At 37.5% G+C, this 21,762-nt stretch overlaps 1 protein-coding gene across 1 annotated transcript in view; it reads right to left on the minus strand.

Moving 5' to 3' along the window:
- LOC140147941 (slit homolog 2 protein-like) overlaps window positions 1-21,762 on the minus strand; it is a 250,816-nt gene that overhangs the window by 13,618 nt on the left and 215,436 nt on the right. The window contains 14 exon segments of the mRNA XM_072169734.1: window positions 310-970; window positions 973-1,060; window positions 1,509-1,602; window positions 3,225-3,364; window positions 4,262-4,478; window positions 4,738-4,901; window positions 8,967-9,038; window positions 10,432-10,503; window positions 13,394-13,465; window positions 15,909-15,977; window positions 16,711-16,843; window positions 17,723-17,886; window positions 18,866-18,937; window positions 19,543-19,614. Of these exon segments, the coding sequence (XP_072025835.1) occupies window positions 310-970; window positions 973-1,060; window positions 1,509-1,602; window positions 3,225-3,364; window positions 4,262-4,478; window positions 4,738-4,901; window positions 8,967-9,038; window positions 10,432-10,503; window positions 13,394-13,465; window positions 15,909-15,977; window positions 16,711-16,843; window positions 17,723-17,886; window positions 18,866-18,937; window positions 19,543-19,614 (2,090 nt within the window).

The raw sequence follows: 21,762 nt of genomic DNA on the forward strand, positions 1-21,762 counted from the left end.
CTTTGAGAAGAGTAGGGTGTTAACTCCTGACTGTTCCCAACCTGTTACTGTGTTCAAATGGACCCCAATAGAAATAAGCTTCAATGGAGGCTTTCTTGGATTATCAAAGGTTGTCAAACCTGAACAAACCAAATTAAAGAGAGAGGGTGAGAGAGAGATTGAGAGAAATTATTTGAGTTACATTACTGAGAAATTGATTATAAGGAGATTGAGAGAGTTTGACATTCACAAAGATTTGAAGATTTGGAAAAGAATTTAGGAAAACAGAAGGACTGATAATTTTGTCACTTTACAATCTACTTAACATACCATTGAAGCTGGATCCATTCCTAAGATGCCATTGTTGAACAGCTGTATTTTTTTCCGCGCTCGGCAAACCAGCGATGAAGAGTGGGGTCTGGACATCGAGGTGAGGACTTTCTCCTTCGTTCCTGGCATGCAGCCATCTACCTCCGTCGATACTCACAGAAATATTTTTACGATCGATGATAATCTGCAGATTGTGGAAGGTTCCATCGCTAAGTTTATCAACGCTAAAAATGTTTGCTACTGGAAAGTTGCCGACATCAAAGCTGACCCTGATGCGTGCTCGGAACAGCTCCACGGCAACGTGGTCCACAAAGCCATGATACAACAAAATTCCATGCTCGCTGGTTGTAGCAAATTCTATCGTGAAATTTACAGCTTCTTGCAGGTCTGGGGGTTCTATTTTCAAGTAGGCATCTTTCCGCTCAAAGGACATGCTTATCGTCGTCTCGCACCTCTCACCAACGTATCCTGGCAGACAGCGACATCGCGATGACATTGTCACATTGTCCTGATAACACTGAGCATTGTTCTCACAGTCGTGGAACTGGCAGGGACTATCTTGAAGAGGGATGACGATGGGTCTCAGCGGATGTTGGCAGAAGTCTCCGTAGTACTGTGTGGTGCATTTGCAGATGTACTGGTAGTGTTTGTCTTCGACGCTTAAGAGCCACCGTTGTCGCATCCCAAGGTGCGACAGTCAACATATGATTCAGAACAGTTGAGTCCACGGTAACCTGGTCGGCATTCACACCTAAAGAAAAATGGAAATAACAATCCAAATCATTGTTAATTCAAAATGATCTGCACTAATCCATGTTTAGTTTACTCACCATCAAGAAAATACCCCCCCCCCCAAGACTGGGTTGGCTTTTGGTGCAACTTTACCATAAAAAAAGTTGAAAATTCTGATAAATTTTCTGATCTCCCATGATGATCAAAAGGTGCATGAACACTGAACAGCCAGGTATTGCCCTGCTAATAAACTGTCTGTGAAGCCTGCTAGGCTTTGTATCGGTCTTATTATCAATGGAGAGCATAGATAATGGAAAGCAAACAACTTTTATTTCTCTGGTCTCCCTGGATATTGACCTGAAACTGTGCAACACAAGACTTTATCCATTCCTTTATATCATGCTTGGTTTGAAATTTGAAAAAGGAGTGTTACTGAAATTATAGAACAACAAGTAATACATATTTACCTGTATGTGTATCCCAGATCGTAACAGACTCCACCATTCTTACAGGGATCGGTTAATGGATGGCAAAGGTCGATGTCTACTTCACACATGTCACCTGTATAAAGAGAGGTCATAGGTTACAATGTTATCTAATTCATTAATTGGACACTCATGATTGTTTAAGGATTCACTCAATGAGTAATAGTGAATAAATAGTCTTTCAATCTTAAAAAATATTGTGAAAAACATCCATGTAGGTGTTGTGATGCACATATTACAATGGGCCTCACGAAGAACAGAGGATTACTTGTATTATCCACTGAATGAGTAACCCAGGTTAAAGGGTAAAGAAGTAAGAAGAAATACAATTTCAGATTGTGCAAATTAATTTTGTTTTAAAGTTGCCTGCCTCAGGTTAGCTCTTGTTAGAGCCACAGCAAAACCACAACCAGTCAAGCACCAAAAGCCAATAACCAGACTGATGTGTTGTTTTGACGCATATTGAATGTTAACCCTGACATGTTTGTTGCTACTAATACTGAAGCACTCAATACTCATGCTACATGCTTGCAATGTGGACAACAGAGAGGATTGGGCCAGTTCTATGAAAGATGCTACAATTTAGAGGACTAACTAGAGCGGTTCTCGACTTGCGCGGTTCTCGACGCAAAGCGTCGGCCACAATGCCTCCACCTTGAGGCATATCATTTTAACCAGTGATGACCTCTGGGTAACCTTGGATGACCCTGGAATGATCTTCCAAAAATTTGACTCTAAATGTTGACTGTACCCACCAAGTTTCATGCCCATATGACAGTTTTTAGTAACTTGACCTCAGATGACCCCAAAATGACCTTCCAAAATTTTGGCTCTAAATGTTGACTGTACTCACCCAGTTTCATGTCCATACGGCAGTTTTGCTAATTTGACCTCAGATGACCCCTGCATGACCTTGGGTGACCTTGACCCACTGACCAATACAAACTTGTTCTGTCTAGGGTCAAGATGCACCCACCCACCAAGTTTGAGGAACGTGCGACCCTAGTCTCCGAGAAAATGGTATTTTGCTTATTTACGCATAAATTATGCAAATTAGGTACTTAATTACCATATTTTGTGCTGAAAATCTAATCAGGTCAAGAACCTCTGGCCCTGCTACTCCCCACCAAGTTACGTCACTGTAACCCATACGGATCTCCAGATAATCTGTTCACAAGGTTTTTTGGCTTGATACGCATCAAATATGCATAAATTATGCAAATTAGGTACTTAATTAGCATATTTTGCACTGAAAATCTAATCCGGTCGAGAACATCTGGCCACGCTACTTCCCACCAAGTTACGTCACTGTACCCCATACGGATCTCCAGATAATCTGTTCACAAGGTATTTTGCTTATTACGCATATTACGCATAAATTATGCAAATTAGGTACTTAATTACCATATTTTGCGGCGAAAATCTCCTATAATTTGAAGACCCCAATAACCATCCCTCCACCAACTTGCATCACTGTACGTCTTACCAGTTCTGAGAAATTGCACTCGCAAGCTCGGACGGACAGAGAGACAGACAGACAGACAGACAGACAGACGGACAACCAGGAAACATAATACCTCCGGTGGAGGCATAAAAACATTCCAGAGGTGATTATCAATAGCCCGACCACAACATTGATTGATTGGATGAAGGATTTGAAACCTCGCACCCAAAATAGCTGAAGAGAATCAAACCAACCTTTGTATCCCATTCCACATAAGCAGGTGTAGTTGTTGATTCCGTCTTCACAAGTGCCGTTATTCAAACACTGGTGATTCTTGCAGTCGTCAATGTTCACTTCGCAAACGTCTCCTTCAAATCCAAGCGGGCATTCACATCTGTTAATATATGATAGCACAACAAGGATACAATCAGTTCATAAAGTACTTTATATTTCTGTCCTTTACTTTATATAATTCCCGTTTAATCTATGGACCTTAGGGACTACTCTTCCATCCAAAATAAAAGTGCTGTGTAAGCTGAAATGTATACACAGGATGGTTCCAAAAGCAATATCATATGCTGAGAAAGTTGTAAAACTTTCTTAAAGAGATGCGGGGATCTTCCCTGGACCATTAAATGGTCCAGTCATACATAGTTAATTCCAGAAAAGTGATAGACATTCTGGCCAATGAATTACTACTGACATGACTAGGCCGTTAACCTGTTATTTACTCTTCACAAAGCTAAAACTGGTCTGGTAACTTGAATCACAAAACATATTCTATTCATCAGTTTCATACTCCTTGCTGGTACCCGGTAATCTGGAAGTCAGACTACAACAGTGGCATGTCAAAGGGTCCACCAGTCAGGGGAACTGAAATTACCCCCAGTTGCTGGAATTTGAGGGGTATGTCATTTATTTTTCCATCTACAATCAAGTGCAAATTTGCTGGGACACTTTCATAGTTCAATGACCCTCCCCGCACCCCTTATTCAATGTTGTATACCAAACGCCTCATTTTTAAATGGCCTATATTTTTGCTCCAACATTGGTTGGTGGGGAGGGAGGGATTCAAATAGGTTGGAAACTATACAAATAAAATATCACATGGTGAACTTCATATGACCTGGTTTATTGAACAGAGGGCGCGAACTATGACCAAGAGTCCCAGGGAAATTTGCACTTGATTGTAGCATGGCTTCAGTATCTGTTGGAAGAATTGAGACCTTGGTCACCAACGTGCGACCTTGGTCCCCAAAGTGCAGCACAAACTATCCATAATAATACTTACCTGAATTGTCCTTCTAAATCAGAGCAGGTTCCACCATTCTGACATGGCTCCTCTTCACACTCATTAATCTCGGCCTCACAGTTACGACCTTTGTACCCCGGTCTGCATTCACACATATATCGTTCCACTACATCGTTAGTACACACTGCATTGTTTTGGCATGGCTCTGATAAGCATGGGTTACACTTGGATTCGATATTGATGTCAGGTTCTTCATCTGTTCGATTAATATAAAGAAAAACATTCAAGTTTTGTAAGCGTAATATACCTTCTGTATTTATCAATTGTAAATCAACTGATTTAGGCCTACCCTCTAAGATATAGTTAGTCCAATTCTGGGACCCAAAATACCAAAAGATAACAGGCAAGTTTCCCTAGCCCATTGCATCTGTCGCAGTGGCATCCATGTAAGAAGTCTTCCCCCTCTTCCCCCCCCCCGGATGCTGACAACCCTGATACATTATATTAGTTCTTACCATCACAAATGAATTTCCTAGATGGAGCTGTAAGAAGCAGCTTCCCTCTCAAATCAAACGGATCAGCACAGCTAGCTATGCCAGGTTCTTTATAGCCATCCTTCACCCAGTCTGATAACCATTGTAAATTACAGTCACAGTATAATGGGTTACCACCAAGAGCACTGGAAACAAACAAAAACAAGACATGCATAAGGGTTAGATGACAAAGCTTCACCTTTTTCTCTCATTGTCAGATTGTGCACCTTGATTTGTTTTCTGGGTGTGCATCTTACTGCCGGATAAAATATTTAAAAGTACAGAGGCTTTTTATGACTTCAACAAGTGAATAAATTGAATGATTTCCTTATGCCGAAAGCATTGAATACCAGTTTTGGAAAACTTTTAAGTACTTATTCATCCTAACCGAATGTCTATGTCTATGAAAGCAAGCAGGTATCCCCTACAGAATGGAAGCAAAGACACATATCGGGCATCATATATCACAAAAGTGCAATTGAGAACAAGACAAATCCTACAAAACTGGGCCAGAGATATGACTTATTCTGATTGCTGAATCACGCATTGCGGATATTACAGGTACCATGTCTTTATCAAAAGTAAGGTAACAAGACAATAGTGTCACTGGTAAAGAGTTTATACCAATTAGCTCCTTATAGATCATTCCTATAATTGGCACTTTCCTGCAGTTGATGAGGTGAATCATGTGATTATAAAATAATGAAAGGGAGCTATATATTGATGTTCACCCCATCAATGGCAGAAAGGTGCCAATTATGGGAATGGTCTATCTATACCTTCATACAGTCTGTCTCTAAGGCTAACAATTTTACTTCAATGGTTGTTAAAACAATAGACAGATAAGACATAATGTCCTTTACAAGTTCACCTTATTGACCAAATCTTAACTGCTCATTAGTGACTGATTTGTGAGGTCCACAGTTGGCATTTGTTTCACACAAATATTTGAATCGGGTCCATGGTACTAGTCACCGCATTTTATAGCTATACGTATGTAGTTGTATGTATGGGTGTGCTTTTGTATTTATCTTGTATGTATTATTTTATGTGTTGTTCAAGTGGAGCATGTTGTTCCTGCTACAAATCGACCAGTATGCGACTACACTCTTTTGAGGTTCTATACAGTAGTGAAAGAAGAAAAAGTATTGCATTGCAGTGCCACTTGCATTGAAACAATATCTCAACAACCACTTGTTTTCAGAACAAGCTAGAACAAAATATGATCCAACATGTTGTCATTTCCAATGTCACGGTTCACAAAAATCCACTCAACAAAGATAGCTCAAAATTTGACCTCAAATTATGGAGTATGAGTTTTTGTACCTGATACAATCAAAGGTCATTCTATGTACATACAAGCATATTGGGGTTAATGAACTGTGCCTGGCATATGAGCATGTTCAGGATCATAGTGGAAGCTTCCTCCATCAATCATTCGTCATATGGTCATACTTAGCCAGCAGCCATAGTTTCCAACAAAACCCACTGAACCATGCATAAGCCAGATAGCAAAGTGAGTAATCTTGTGGAAGAGCCTACAGCGATGACACTGACATTTGTGGACACAACAAGTTCACAACAATCAGGTGTGTCATCTTTGAGCTTCTCTGGTTGTTAGGAGATAGAGTCCATAAATCTGACATAAAACCTAATATTGCTCCCTTAAGCTTTCCTATAAACAATGAAATATTGGCATCAAACTTAAAATTGATGCAAATCTGAGGATGCAGTTTTGCTGAATAATATTAATATTGAGAAATGTATGACCAAAACAATGAATGCAACGGGAAGTTTTTTGCGACAAAACAAGTAAGTCTCATTAGTCATTTGGAGGTTAAACATTTATTTTACTGATTTTTAACCAAAATGTTGTAGTTTTACAGAAAACGGTCAACTTCTGTAGGTAAGCTTTTCAAATGTTTGTAAATTGTTACAAAATGGTACATTTTTGAGGGAGAGTGTTTTTTTAAAGTTTGTTTCTTGGTTTTTTTATGCTGGTATGGTGAAACTGGTTCAGAGGTGGTATTAGAAAATGTGATCACAAAAGTGTACAATATCAAACATTGAAATGGATCCAGGGTTTGAGAAAAGGCTGCACTTTGAAACAAAATAACACATACATGCCCATTATCAAGACCATTAATGGAAAACCAGTATTTGACAACCAATATTATAATCAATGTTGTCTTTTGTTACCTATACCTTTAAGCTAAAGTTTTAAATTTCAACATGAATGATTGCTTGTGGATGTATTACATCATCTGTAGACTAACAATGTCTATTTTAATTTGAAAACATTAATAACATAATCACATCTTTTAACACTTGTTCTTCTTGACTCCTAACAAAAACCACATGATTATCTTCTGATTGACACATGCACCAACACACCCACGCCTCTTTTGATATGAAAAAGAAATAAATCAACAAAATCATTCCTATGAGACCACTGAAAGACAAACTTCACTCCATCCCTGGAGAACTTATTGATATTTTATACCTAAATGGTCCAACTCAAACTAACAAGTTCAATGCGAGTCATAATTATGAACATGCTCTTCAAACTTTGACTCTCACAACTGTGATACAATCACCTGATTACACAGAATGCAAAGTTCTCTGCCATGATCCATCATCACAAGTACAACCAACATTTGCCTGAGTGGATGTGGTTATCCCATGAGGAGCTAATGATTGTGCGGGCATGTAGGTTCAGACAGCCCTGGGAGGGCTCATGATACGCTTTATGCAATGATGCCCCTAGACAGGTAGGTAATGATATGGATGGATAGCTAGTCACATATGATGAGTAAGAGGCGTCTTTGCATACAGGCATATTACCACATGTGGCACTCCCCTACACACATACACACACCTCACGTCACCTCTGCACCAGCAACTGAGGATGTCAACCCCCTATTGAGTTTTTACTGTTCAACCGTGGAACCTCAGCCCTACTGTGGACGCAGATTCAAGTTTTTACTATCCAAGTGCAGCCTCACCCAGCTGCAGTCAAAAGAGCTACGTTCTTATCCTGTTTTATGCACTTTCCATGAACAGTGGACACATACAGTTCCTGTGTGTGTGTGTCCACTGTTACACAAAATTGTTGATGTGTGTCCTCATTTGTTAGTATTTACAAACACACTGCATGAACACCCCAACCTTGAATGAGACAACTTATTGATCTCAGTCCTGTGTCTCATTCAAATCAACTTTTGTGTTCTTCCATCAAGAAAAACAAGTTTGATGGCGAGAATTTCAAATTGCATTAGGGCCGAAGTTTGTGATTTATGTAGGAGAAAGGTGTATCGGTATTATTTTACAAACTTATGATTATTTGTGAATAGGAAATTGTCATTAGGTATTATATAACAATTGGCCAAAAACATGCACATACACATGTGTTTGTAAGTTCCAAACTTTGTGCGTATGATGATAACGTTTTAATAGTCAAAGCCAGCTTTCCATTAAATTTTTGATAGACATCCAATATCAATCACACCTGGACCTTGCAGTCATATACGTCCAATAAGGAAACATTAAACGCATCAAATGTGGAGATTAAACTGATCACCTGGATGTACAGTAATTGAGAGGCTATGGTGTTACTTGCCATATAAACCTATTAAACCAGGTATAGACCCATTAAACCAGGGTTAATGAAAGGTCATTTGAGAAGTAATGATGTTACTCTTCATATAAACCCATTAAACCAGGGTTAATGGCAGGTCATCGGTGTACTTGAAAAAGAAGCTCCTCAGATGAGGAAATAAATGTCCCAAAGTTGGTCCAGATGGCAGTTTTATAACTCTGTTGATATCAACATCTCTTTAATAGGAACTCAAAAACACAGCAAACACTCAATCTAGCTTTCTTAGTTAGAGGGCAGAAAAGTTTGACAGGAAACATTTAAATGTCAGGTTATATAAAGAGTATAAAACATGTTAATAAAAATAATTTTAAAAGATTATTAAAGTTGCTGGCAAATGTTACAAGTGACTGTTGACAAAATATTTTGGTAAAAATGTGTTCCCAAACAAAATTGCACAAAAACATTTTGACAACATTTTTGTAGTGCTTTTCATGCTAAATATTTAAAACTGTTTCATTACCTTTATATACATGACATTTCGACCAAAACCAAAACTTGACTTTTTGAGATCTACCATATTAAACAGGTAGCTATAAAATAGAAGATGACTTACATGTGTGTGAGTGATGTCATATCTCTAAAAGCACCTTCTGGTATTGTAGATATATCATTACCATGGAGAGACCTGCAAAAAAAAAAAGCACATTTTTGATAGTGAGCTTATTTTACACTTGACCAGCACACAACTAGGCCTATACATTAGCGTCAATCCATCTTGGATTGGGAGGGGGGGGGGCATTCAGCCTAAATTGTCAAAAATTGGATAAAAAGAACACAAAATGGGACATTTTGCCAAAAGGTGGGGGATACATACCTTCAGGATTGATGCCCATGGGCCTATAGCACATTTGGTCTCCATGTGCGACAAGCCAATAAGGTGGATTTAACATATAGCACTATGTACTTGGCTATTCGGAGTGCGGACTCTTTATTAAATGCAGTCAGATGACACCAATGTGCCTATTGTATCACCATGCCTTCAATTTACATATTTTAAAGTACTCATTCTGCAATGGCAGCTTTAATTTCACCAAAAGATAAGCTTCTGCACAACATTATCGTATTCTGAGAAATATGTCATAAAAAGTGAACCATTCTGACATTCTGTGCCATGACTCATTAAGATTTGGACAAATCGGGGGAAATAAGCTTCTATGCGTAAGTGTGATAAGGGCAATTCTCTCTGCTGTCAATTTGATCTGGGCTATTCCAGTTGAAATCCATACACCCATGGGGCATGACCTTAATCTCCCACACAGGGAGTGTGAATTTCAAACGGGGTTACCTGAATAGGTGACTCCATATGACATCTACACCTGTGTGGGAGATTGAGGTCATGTCTTCCATAGGGGGTGTATGGATTTCAACTGGAATAGCCCATTTAGTACAGGCCTAGTTTATCAGCATCATTGGTTTATTTCATAGGTCAAAGGCATTATCTTTAACAATGTCGGAAGTCGTATAATGTAGGCCTACAATGCATAGCCTAAGTAATAGGCCTACCTTAAAAAGGCATTGGAATATGAGTATGCGAGTAAAAGACTTGTTGGAAGTCGTTTTTGACTAAAATGCATCTACAACTTTACTTACATGATATTGACCTTTGACCCAGTACAATTCAATGCTCATTCAGGCTATTGAATTGACCAATATGATGTAGTTTCAAATACTTTTGCAGAAGATTTCAAGGAATACCAAAATAATTTAGGATGATTGATATAATATATATATATAGTGTAAGAATTCCGTACGCTACTCGACTCAGCATAGTAAAAGTCCAAAAAGAATTATATAGTTGAGAGAAATATGGACATATATATATATATATATATTTACTTGCCTATTCATTTTCTGAGTGTGGACTTCTTTCTGAGTGTGGACTTTCTGAGTGTGGACTTTCATGTTCTACATGTATTAGAATGTGCAATTTAAATGAATCAAGTACACATACTTTTACAAAATGAAATGCATCTTGCTACAAATCATCTACAAAACATTGTCAGTGATTTTTTACTCACAATATTCTAAGAGATGGGAGTCCAGTGAAGGTTCCTGGTGGTATGCAGGCTATTCTGTTGTAGCTCAAAATCCTACAATGAAAATAACATAAAAAACACACAGACATCAACAAAAATAATCATCTCTTAATATTTAACAAACTCGATTTGTTTAAAATGAGCATTTTTCTCTCCCAATTTAAATCATCTTTCAGTCTTTCCTTGTAGGTCATTGTAAGGTCAAGAGAGGATAGGAAGTCATTAAAAAAATCTAGGGCTTTTTTCTCCTGAGTTGATCCAAGCCCCAAGGTGATTGATTGCACAATGCGTTGTTCACCAGGAAATCAACGAGACTTGGCATAATGCGCATTGATTTATAAAACTAGTTCTCATTTTTAAAGAAACAACCACAGAAGTAGTGGGTTTGTCAGATGTGATGGGTTGCCAGTCTGATTAGACCACAAGCAGAGTGGTGTGGTGAAATGTCGCTAAAATGTGAGTTGGAACACCTTCATTTTTAATATGAATTGTTCAAAATGAGCAAAATCAACAGTTGATATTAACATTCCTAATCTAATGAAATTGTTCAAAGAAGAGGAAAAAATCCACAGAAGTAATTATTTTGTGTATACTCAAATCATTTAAAGCACAAGTTACTTTGGCTACTATCCTATACTCATAAGCAGACACTTTTGATTTATGCACAAAATTCATTGACCTTTTATTCTTGCATAACAATAAATTGCGGACTGGTTGAAACCAAATAGGACAATTAATAGCTTTGAATTTCTGAAAAATAGTTGCAATATTTCTGATCAAATTTGGATATCTATAGTTAGAACCATTCCCCTATATCATGCCTCCCAAAACTAGTGTTCTTGGACCCGGGAGACTGCCGCCTCATGCATCAGGTAGACATATTCATCAGCAGAAGTAGAAGATGAGATGTGCTTGATCAGTAATCATATCGCTGGTTGAATACAAGGTTGCACTTAGTGATATCAAGACACTTAGGTCCGATTTCTCGAAGCTTGGCTAGTGGTCAGGCTTCCTAAGCTAGCAGGCTATTCCTACCAAGTGGATCTTTCTAGGGTGTGAAATTGTAAGCACTGGTACATAAGACTAATTGAGCTTAAGCCTGATGGCCCAGGAAGCCTGAACACTAGCCATGCTTTGAGAAACCAGCCCTTATGAACCACTAGTATTCAATCCACAATATGTAATCATACTTCTTCAAAAGTAATATCCCATTCAGGGAACCCCATTTGAAATTCACACTCCCTGTGTAGAAAATTAAGACATGTCTTCCACATGGGGTGTGTGGATTTCAACTGGAATAGCGCAAATGTAATCATACTTCTTCAGAAGCGATATTACATTTTCCCTATTTATCCCAGAGGATCGTCTGCAACTATCTTCAAGAGCTTCTTGCTGATGTAAATCCGCATTGAGATATGGATTAAAATCAACACTGTCCTGCTTTCTAAAACTAGGACATAGGTTAAAAAATCCTCATATAAAAATAACAAATAAAAGTGTCTATCAATATTTGTGAAAAAACTTGCATATAAACCTACATGATCTCATTCCTAATGACATCGTTCAGGAGACCACATTCAACCATAATAGGTCAACTGTTGACCTCATATTAAAGGGTATGAGTCTTTGTACCCAATACATGCAAAGGTCAGTCTATACATGTACAAACATATTAGGGTTAAAGAACTGTGGCCTGATAGATGAGCATGTTTGAGGTCCTAGAGTTATTGTATTTAACTCTTTGCATGCGGGTCACGACTGCAGACGACAAAGTTTAAAAAAATTTAAATATCAAAAAATTCAGAATTGTACATTTCCATGACCATCTCTGAAATCAGCATGAAAAATGCATTAAAATGAGTACAAACAAGCCTAGTACTGGTTCAGTGGTTCTTAAGATAGCTCTTAATATTTTAAGAAAAAAATCTCAAAACTTGATCTTTTTATGTTGAAGCCTATGGCCATACACGCATAGCATTAAAGCAGGTGGTACAATTGCTATATCCTTTTTGTGGCCAATGGTCATTGAAGAGAAAACTTCCCTGAAGAAATATGTGTCTGGCCAGGACAGTGTGGTCGACTCCTGTTATTGTTACAATTTTGGTTTCAATGGAAATAACCAATAAATAATTGCTAAACATGAATTATTGACACCATAAAAAGGAAGGTTCTAACACCTTGTTGTAATAACTACTACAAAATGTTTTCAAAACATGAGTATTTGCCAGGAAAGTGGGAAATTGTACAATGCTTCTTATTTTGAGCTTGATTTTGACAACGTTTACTTTGGTCTATTCTGAAACGATGCATACACAACGCATAGAGCTATATAGATATAGTGTGTACACTCATAAGAAATTCATTTTATGAGACTATCTGGCCAAAACTTTTCCATATATTGGATTGGTATGGCAGAGGTACACTATTCTATCCAGATTCTAACATGGCAGATTACACATGCACTGTGCTACTATATTGATAATAATGATGCTCTTATACTCTTTTAAAATTCCTTGGCACACATACAAAATTGTAAACAGTGATCAAAATTTGGTGAGAATCAGATAATCGGTCCTGCTAACAATTCTCTTAAATTTGGTTTGCAAAAATTAAAACTGATTCTCCTACATTGATGTGCATTCCGCATGCAATAAATTACGGCAATCAGTTGATTTAAATTTGATTAAAACCAGATGAGTTTGAGAGAATAAAGTTTGATTCATGAAAAGTACAATGGAATTGCTACTAAACTGGGTTCACCTCAAGTTCCGTCACAAGTACGTAATTATGCTGGTCGCCTTATGGAATCGCGCACATAAAGTTCATCTAACAGAGCGTACACGAGTGCTCTGTTGGCACACTTGCGGTGCAACCGCAAAAAAGCATTGACGTCACAACCGAACTTGAGGTGGACCCAAGTATATACTTGGTTCAGTATACTTACAATGTGGACAGTTTGGTCATGTTGGCAAAGGCATTGTCTGGTAACATGATAATACTATTCATGCTTAAATCACTGAAACAGAACAAAAAAAAAATGGGGAAATTTATCATAAAAGGAAACATTATTAGATCACTTGAGGTACAAATGTGGTTAACAACATGTTTCAAGCATAAATTGACAAAATATAGGATATCACATACAAGTCACTTGAAAGGAAACATTACTACGTCTCTCTTAGGTATAAAATAGTAAGTAACAGTACTCATGCTTAAAGCCCTCACGTAAAACCTTGTTTGAGATTTAAGCTTTACATTTTTGCTAATCTGTTTTGTGTGTGTGCATGTTTGTAATGTTTACACACGTTATAACTTGCGCTTAGAAGGAAACCAGCTTACTCGTTGTAACTGTGGGGAAAACAGCAACTATTGATTGCTGTTAATTAGTATCCTATGTGAAAATCATAATTCCCTGAAGACTGTAAAGACAGACATGACTAAGTTGAGCTAAGTCTTTACCCATGAAGTGGCGTATCAGAGGAATTAAATGTAAATGTGTTGGCACCTCATTCTCTGAGCTAGGCACATTGCCTCATGTAACCCCCATGATGTGACTATATTCTTTCATGTGAGAAAAAAACCTTGCCAAGATTGTAGTTCAAGTCAAAATGGGTAGGGAACCTTCTGGGCAGTTGGTACAATTAAAAATTTTGTTATTTTGGGACAAAAAGAAAAATGTAAAAAAATTTCTTGCTTTATGAAATTTCAAGACTCATCGGATTACTAAATGTGAAAATTTCACTAGGAAAATAGTACAACTTTGCTTGTATTGGTAAAATGTCAAGGAAGACTCATCCGGAAAGAAAACATTGCCAAGTCACTTAAAAACATAGAAGACAATACGATTCCAATTTAAGTTGACCAAGATAGCAAGTAAGAATCATCGCAAAGGAAACATTACTAAATGACTTTGAGGTATTATAACATGACAAATGATAATACTGCATCTAATACTTTGTCACATAGGGCTCTTCCAGTTGATATTCATACACCCCCTATAGAAGACATGACCTTAATCTCCCACACAAGGAGTGTAGATTTCAAATGGAGTCACCCATTCAGGTAACCCCATTTGAAATTCATACTCCCTGTGCAGGAGATTAAGGTCATGTCTTGCATAAGGGGTGTATGGATTTTAGCTGTAATAGCCCATCATAACCCCTCCTCTCATCTACAGTAGCATAGTTCATACCTTCATAGCTCAAAATTTGACCTTAAACTGTAGGGAATGAGTTTTATTACAAAAAAACAATGCAAAGGTAATTCTATGAGTGTGCAAGCATATTGAGGTTATGAACCGTGTCTTCACAGATTGTGATGTTTTAAGTCCACAGTGCATCATTCACACAGGTAATCCAGACAGTTCATTACTACATATGTAACTCACACTTCCAACACCTAAGGTGGTATATATTGCACGATACAGTTAAAAGCCGAGTCATAAATGGGTCATCTCATTGGAGAAATCAAGAAAACAAAAAGCTATTCCCATTTGCCACCTGTGACTTCTTAGTTGCTATATTACAGATCGGCAGGTAACTGAACGCAACAATGTTCCAGATATATCGACTGCTTAGTGCCAGAAGTGGGTAAGTGCAATAGCTGCCATGTGTAGCTGCCATGTGTAGATGAGTACATATATACTATGTGTAAATTGTCAAATGTTCACAGGGCAGCTATTGCACTTACCCACTTCTGGCACAGAGCAGTCGATATATCAAAGGTTTCATGCAAAAAGAGCATATCTGCAATAGCTGCCCTATAGATTTGACAATATCTTCTTTCTATATTGTACACATATTTACACCTGGCAGCTATTGCAGATAGGCCTTTATTTGCACCATGCCCTCGAAATGTTACACTAGATGCCTGAAAACTTGATCAAAGATTGATACTGGTATTGTTCGTTATAGACGCCCCTGAGGCTAAGCAATTTCCAAAAAGGGCTATTTTAATGGTACTCATTTAGAAGACACTTTCATCTGCATTAAAACAGGTCATTTGTAGACATTTACACTATGTAACAATAGATAGAGACGAGCTTCATAAAATCCATTAATTTTTGTGGGATTGTGCCTTTCATAAAAAAAAAGTTTTCCAGATTTGAAGTTGCAGTATTCAAATAGCAATGTCATTGAAAACAATACAATAAGATTCATACATGCAGTAGCATATCAGGATAAGAATTGCCATTAATCTTCTTTTCAGCCTGGTAAATACCTAGATTTGAGGCTAAAATAGTGTAAAATTGTAAATGGCCTGGTAAACAAAAAAAATTACCTTGAATTTGGGCTAAAATAGTGCAAAATCAAATATTTGTGAACGCAATTGTCCAGGAAAACCGGACCAAAATGATGCCAAACCAAGAATGTTGATAGATCTTTAACACCCTGACAATTGACCCTGATAAGCCACTGCATACAGGTTGATTTTTGGTATTGTTTATAGCAACCACTTACAGAGTATGGAGACTCTTCAGTCCATTAAGGCCTGCTGGAAGAGTGGTCAGTTGGTTGGAATCCAAATAGCTAGAGTAAAAGAATCATACAATAAGATTAACTATGGATTATTGCAGAGGTTTTCTACCAGCAAGCAATCAGTTTTCAATCATTCTTCAATCGGCACAAGGACATATGTCCATTGGCGGTGCTATTCATTCCTGTAGGGTACCTCAAAATGGAGATATGTCTTTGTGCCACTGAGTGATCATTTGATAATTAATGATTGAATCTTTAGGCTCAACTGAAGTTGTAAACAATTGTATTGCTTGAAATGTGTGATTGTCTGCTTACATCTCGAATATCAATGAAAACTCTATATATGTTTTTAACATTGCGACCATTGTACTGTTTTGATCATTCTGCATGTAAATTTTGCAAACTGCACATCCATGAACAAAATGAAAAGTACGATGGAACTTCCAACACTGAGAACATGGCAGTTATCTTCATATTCTTACACTTGCAGATACTTTCCGATGAACAAGTGATCATTTGATTATTAACAAGCTACAAAAATCAGTGCATACGCAAATCAATAACTCAGCGACAGAAAGACGTTAGCTGTGGTATAAATGAGTGTAGCTTAATAGCTCAGCGGCACAAAGACGTATGTCCATACGGTGCTATTCATTCCTGTAGAGTAACTGGAGATACGTCTTCGTGCCACTGAGCCCAGAGCTATACAGATCTGATCATTCATACAGCAGCTAAGGGATATGTTTTCAGTCACTGGGCCATCATATCCTTATGTTCAACTTACAGTTCAGTAGCACTGGTTGGGATGTGTCTAGGTGGCACAGTGAGTTCTTTGCGACTGCAGCGTACCACAGACCCACTACAAGCACACTCCCTGGGACAAGCAACCGATGGTAAGCAACTGTTGTGATCGTTACCTGAAATGTTAAAAAAATGATGGTGGTTACTTTTATATCTTGATAAAAATTTTTTTATTGAATTCAACTTGACCTAGTATGACCCTAGGTGACCACTGGACTTGAAAATTGTGACGTATAAATGATTTGTTGGAAGCAACTTTGATAATCCAACATGTAATCTTACACACCAATGACCTTGAAATTATGGCAATATTCATAAATTAAATTTGAGCTCAGATATTCATTTGAGCTGGTAATCTGATGATCTTTACCACATCTTGCACAATACAACATGATGAAGATAAATTTAGACCAAACAAAATAAATTGCTGTCTTGCCCTGAAGTGGGAAAATCAGGAGTCAATTTGGTTATTTTTTCCGCTCTGATGTTCTAGCATCCCTGAAACATAATATTGCATCTTTGGCCAAATGGCATTGTGAGATAGGCAATTGGCAATTTTATCACTGCATACCGTTGGATCAGAGTTTTAAAACATCTCTTTCAATAATACTTTTTCATTTTCAGTTCAAAATGGTCAAATTTTGACAATTTGTATTTTTTAAATTGAAAATACAAACTACAAAACTAAAAATATTATCTCACATTCACGTTTTATGGTTGGTCACTGAGGACAACAACATATTTTGTTTGCATTCTCAAGACAGTAGCCTCTGTGTGTGATACAAACACAAGGCAGTGCATCTGTAGCGTGTGACTGCAGTTTGAAGGACTGTGCCGTGCCCTACAGATACACCATCTTTGATTGTGTGTATCACATGTAGACAGTACTGTCTTGATGAAGCAAAATGGATGTAATATAGATCATTCAAATGCAACTAAGTTTCAGATTTGTCAAAAATGCCTCAGATTTAGGGTTCTTTGATGATGGACAGTACCTTCACATGTAAAATCTTCTTGGCTCAGTGTCTCAATCTGCCTCTCAACCAACTTATTTGGTTCTTTGCAGACAGGGTTGCCAGCCTCAATCGCTCTACTCTTCAACCATTCTGGCAACCATGACATGTAACAGTTACAGTTGAGTGGATTTGCCAACAGGTTCCTGAGGGGATGAGAAAGAAAGATATGAGAAGTGCATTACAAGTTCAAATTGATAACAAATGAGTGAACTTTGTGTGATTCACTCTACATCTGGGAGAGCTAAATCAAGGGATGAGTATCAATGGTAAGCTGACATATTTGTAAGATATTTTGGCAAAAGTTCCAACATGTTTATAGCAATATCTATTAATGATAGCTTGATGTACAAAAAGGTTTTTTTTAATGTCAAGACATATCTAGGCATTAAGTGCCAGAAATCATTCTCTTGTAGAAACTGCTGGCAAGTGATTGCCTAGATAGCGATTCACCTCCTTGCTGAAGCTGGACGCAGGTCTGATAGCAGGGATATGCACAGAGAGAGCATTCCATATTCTTGCCCTCTCTATAGAGAGGGCAAGAAAGATTTCTAATAGCTGACAAGATTTGATCTCTTTCTACCGTAATTTCTACCCATCAGCTTTATCCAACTATATTATCAAAAATATAAACATTTACACATCAAATTGTCTCCTAAAGATTATAGGATTATTTAAAAAAAAAAGTATGCAGGTGTCCAAAACCGAAGTGAAAAACAGGTGACCCAAACAATGTTTTTTTAAAAACATAATATTGGTCGGTTCAATCCCTGCTGATCCGAGCCGTGGCTAAGTGCCTGATTTGGATCATCCTGGATCTGCAGCTGGAAGATGTGGACCACCTTTTACTTATTGAAACTTAACTTTGAAACCTTTCTTGGATTTTCACCATGATTTTGATATCCTCATTGAAAAATTCTAGTTCAGATTCAACACCCTTTGAAGGATTTTCAGTGGCTCTTAGTCAAAGTACTCATTTCCATGTCAAAATGTCACATTTTGAGTCCTTATAAATACATTGTTACTTGAAAATTGAATGGCGACATTTTATTCTATAAAGCATGTATATAAGAGCAATGATAGTAAAGATAAGGAGTAAGTGACAGTCTGTAGAAGATTACTCACAGAGTTGACAGTTCACCCAGTGAATCAAATGCTCCTGGCATGATTGTACTGATGCTGTTGTCATACAAGGACCTGGTAAAAAAGTCAATGCAACAAAAAGGGTGTTAGCAAAGGTTGCATCCATCTTATAGGCATTTCTTATAAAGCTTGACTTTGCCTGACAAATATAAGCTTATTAACTCTGTTTCTACATTGTTCGGTTTGCATTAGGCGAGTCTCGTAACATCGTGTACACACGCAGTTGGGTTTAGCACCCTCATAAAACGCGCTTCAGGTATTACCGTCTGATGTGTTTTTGTGATTTACACAAACATATGCTGGGATTTTAGCAATGCTTTTTAACTGTAACCAAAACTAAATCATTTTTGCTTATTACGAGTCGAACATAATATAGCAATGTCACAAACAAATTGCATAGACTTTGACTGTTCATTGAAGACCATATTATTCCAGCAAATTCCATGTAGTACTATGTAGGAGTCGAAAAAGCTTTCAGTCTTTCTGTTTTATTGCATGCCTAGTGCATTATAGCATTGTTTCAATCACAGTTGCTGATCATGTGTAAATCTTGGATCCATAGAACCTCAATTGCTCTTAAACTACGAGTGTAACTACGAGACAGATGAAAGAAAACTTTCCAGACAGGTAAGCTTATACATAACAGAGAAATGACTCACAGAAGTCGAAGCGACCGTAGCCCCATAAATGTCTCGTTTGAAATACAGCTGATTCTGTTACTTCTCAACATTCTAAAATATAAAGAAAAATAGCGAAACACACAGTTATTGGGAATGTCTGTATGACATTAAAGTGCAATTTCTTATAATAACATAAGAAAATGTTTATGCCGTCTAAAGAGATTTGGCCCAAATAGAACAGACTCTGTACTTTTTGTGTGTTGCTCATGGAAGGCAAAATAATGCACCTGCAAAATATTTCACCAGGCGACGGCAAACAGTGACTTCAAGTTCCTGCTTATTTGCAAAGTCTGTGTAATGAGTTCTTTTGCTGATAAATACCAGAGGTATACTTTTTGTTCCCCATGCATGACAATTCAATATATTGAGGCCTCAGAAACACAAGGCCTCATGTCTAATTTTTCAAAACTAAGATTTTAAGAAAGAAATTCTCTTGATTTAGTCATAAATGAAATGAAAACCGTTGACTAAAAACGAGACTCAATAAACATCTTGTGTGCTAATTGACATCTCAAATCAGGTTCTACACATAATTCATATTTTATTCTATGATTAAAAATATTAAAATATATATGATGGACCAACAAACAAAGTCATACACAACCTAATTCCTCCTTTGAGGTACCCTCCACCCCCTGGCCTCTAACTACTAAATGGGCAAAATTCTCACTTTTTGCAGGAAATTTGTTGATTTGTGTACCCTCCCATGCCCCCCACCCCCACTCTTTGATGCTTACTCATGCAGCACATTAGTTGTCTGCTGGTAGTCAGGGGCCCGGCCCCCAACTCAACACAAAAGTTGACAACCATGAGAGTTACCAAATCTTTCAAAAGCCCCCTTTTGCAATGATTTTCATCAAATTTACCCCCTTTGTCATGCAAAATCAAGGACAAAATATGGCCCAAAACAACCCCTTTTTTGCGGTTTTCAATGACTAGAATTTCAAACACCCGCTTTCAATGATTAGAATTTCAAACACCCCTTATCAATGACACTAAATATTGACATAAAATTTCTGGATTTTCTCAATTACCCCTTTTATCAAAATTTCGCGGACAGTGCAAATTAAACACCCCTATTTTGCTAATTTCACGGACAGTGCAAATTAAATACCCCCTATTTTTCCAATTTCAAGGTCCTTGCTACTGGTAAATAAATATCCCCTTTTCTGCGCAAGTTGGTACCTCTCATGGTTGTCAACTTTTGTGTTGAGTTGGGGGGCCGGGGTCAGGGGCTATCACCAGAGTACCAATTTAGGCACCCCAGCTAGTCTTTAATAAGGAGTACTCCTAAAAGTTTTATCATACTAGCAATAATTGCAAAATTCGCTTGTGATTAAATGCATCGCTACCAGTGTCTAGTCGTGGCTAGTGACATAGTGACAAAGTTGCCTTTAAGTCAACTGCATGCTAGCGACTTATCAGCAATTGCTTTTCCGATAAGCGACAAAGTTACTTTACCAAAAACCACTACGCTCCTTGTGAGTATGATATGGCCATTAGGCAGTACTCCTTTTTCCAAAGATAAATCTCCAGCCATATGCACCAAGCTGAGGCACCAAGGCAATACTCCAGAAGTAAGTATGCACCAAGCTGGGGCACCAAGGCAATACTCCAGAAGTATGTATGCACCAAGCTGGGGCACCAAGGCAATACTCCAGAAGTAAGTATGCACCAAGCTGAGGCACCAAGGCAATACTAAGAGATGAGCTCAAAGCATCATGCTATTTGTAAAGTATTTGATGGCAGGAACACTTCTCAGTGATGCCAAAGGATTTTAAAACACAAGGACATTGGGATGGATAGTATGATTTTTGACCAAAAATATGACTTTGTTTGTTGGCTTATGTTTTAAAATCAATTCTACGATGCATCTATTAATAATAATAATATTAATAATAATGCATGTTATCAGATATATTGCTATTACAAACCAATACTTCAAATCTACAGTAAATTATTATGTGCAAATATCACTGAAATAATATAATCCGATATGGTTTAAATCATACAAATGTATGTGGTATATACCTGCACATTAAAGTTACTATTCTGTAAACTACATGATTTATATATATCCATCCACACTGAAAAAATAGTGCTTAATATGAGTAGTAACTTAAATGACACTTCATGAAGACTATGTGATGTTTGTTATTTTCCCAAAGCAAAACCCATGATTGGAAATGCCCAAAATGT

This window comes from Amphiura filiformis, chromosome 3 (genome assembly GCF_039555335.1).
Source record: "Amphiura filiformis chromosome 3, Afil_fr2py, whole genome shotgun sequence".
In the NCBI taxonomy this organism is placed as follows: Eukaryota; Metazoa; Echinodermata; class Ophiuroidea; order Amphilepidida; family Amphiuridae; genus Amphiura; species Amphiura filiformis.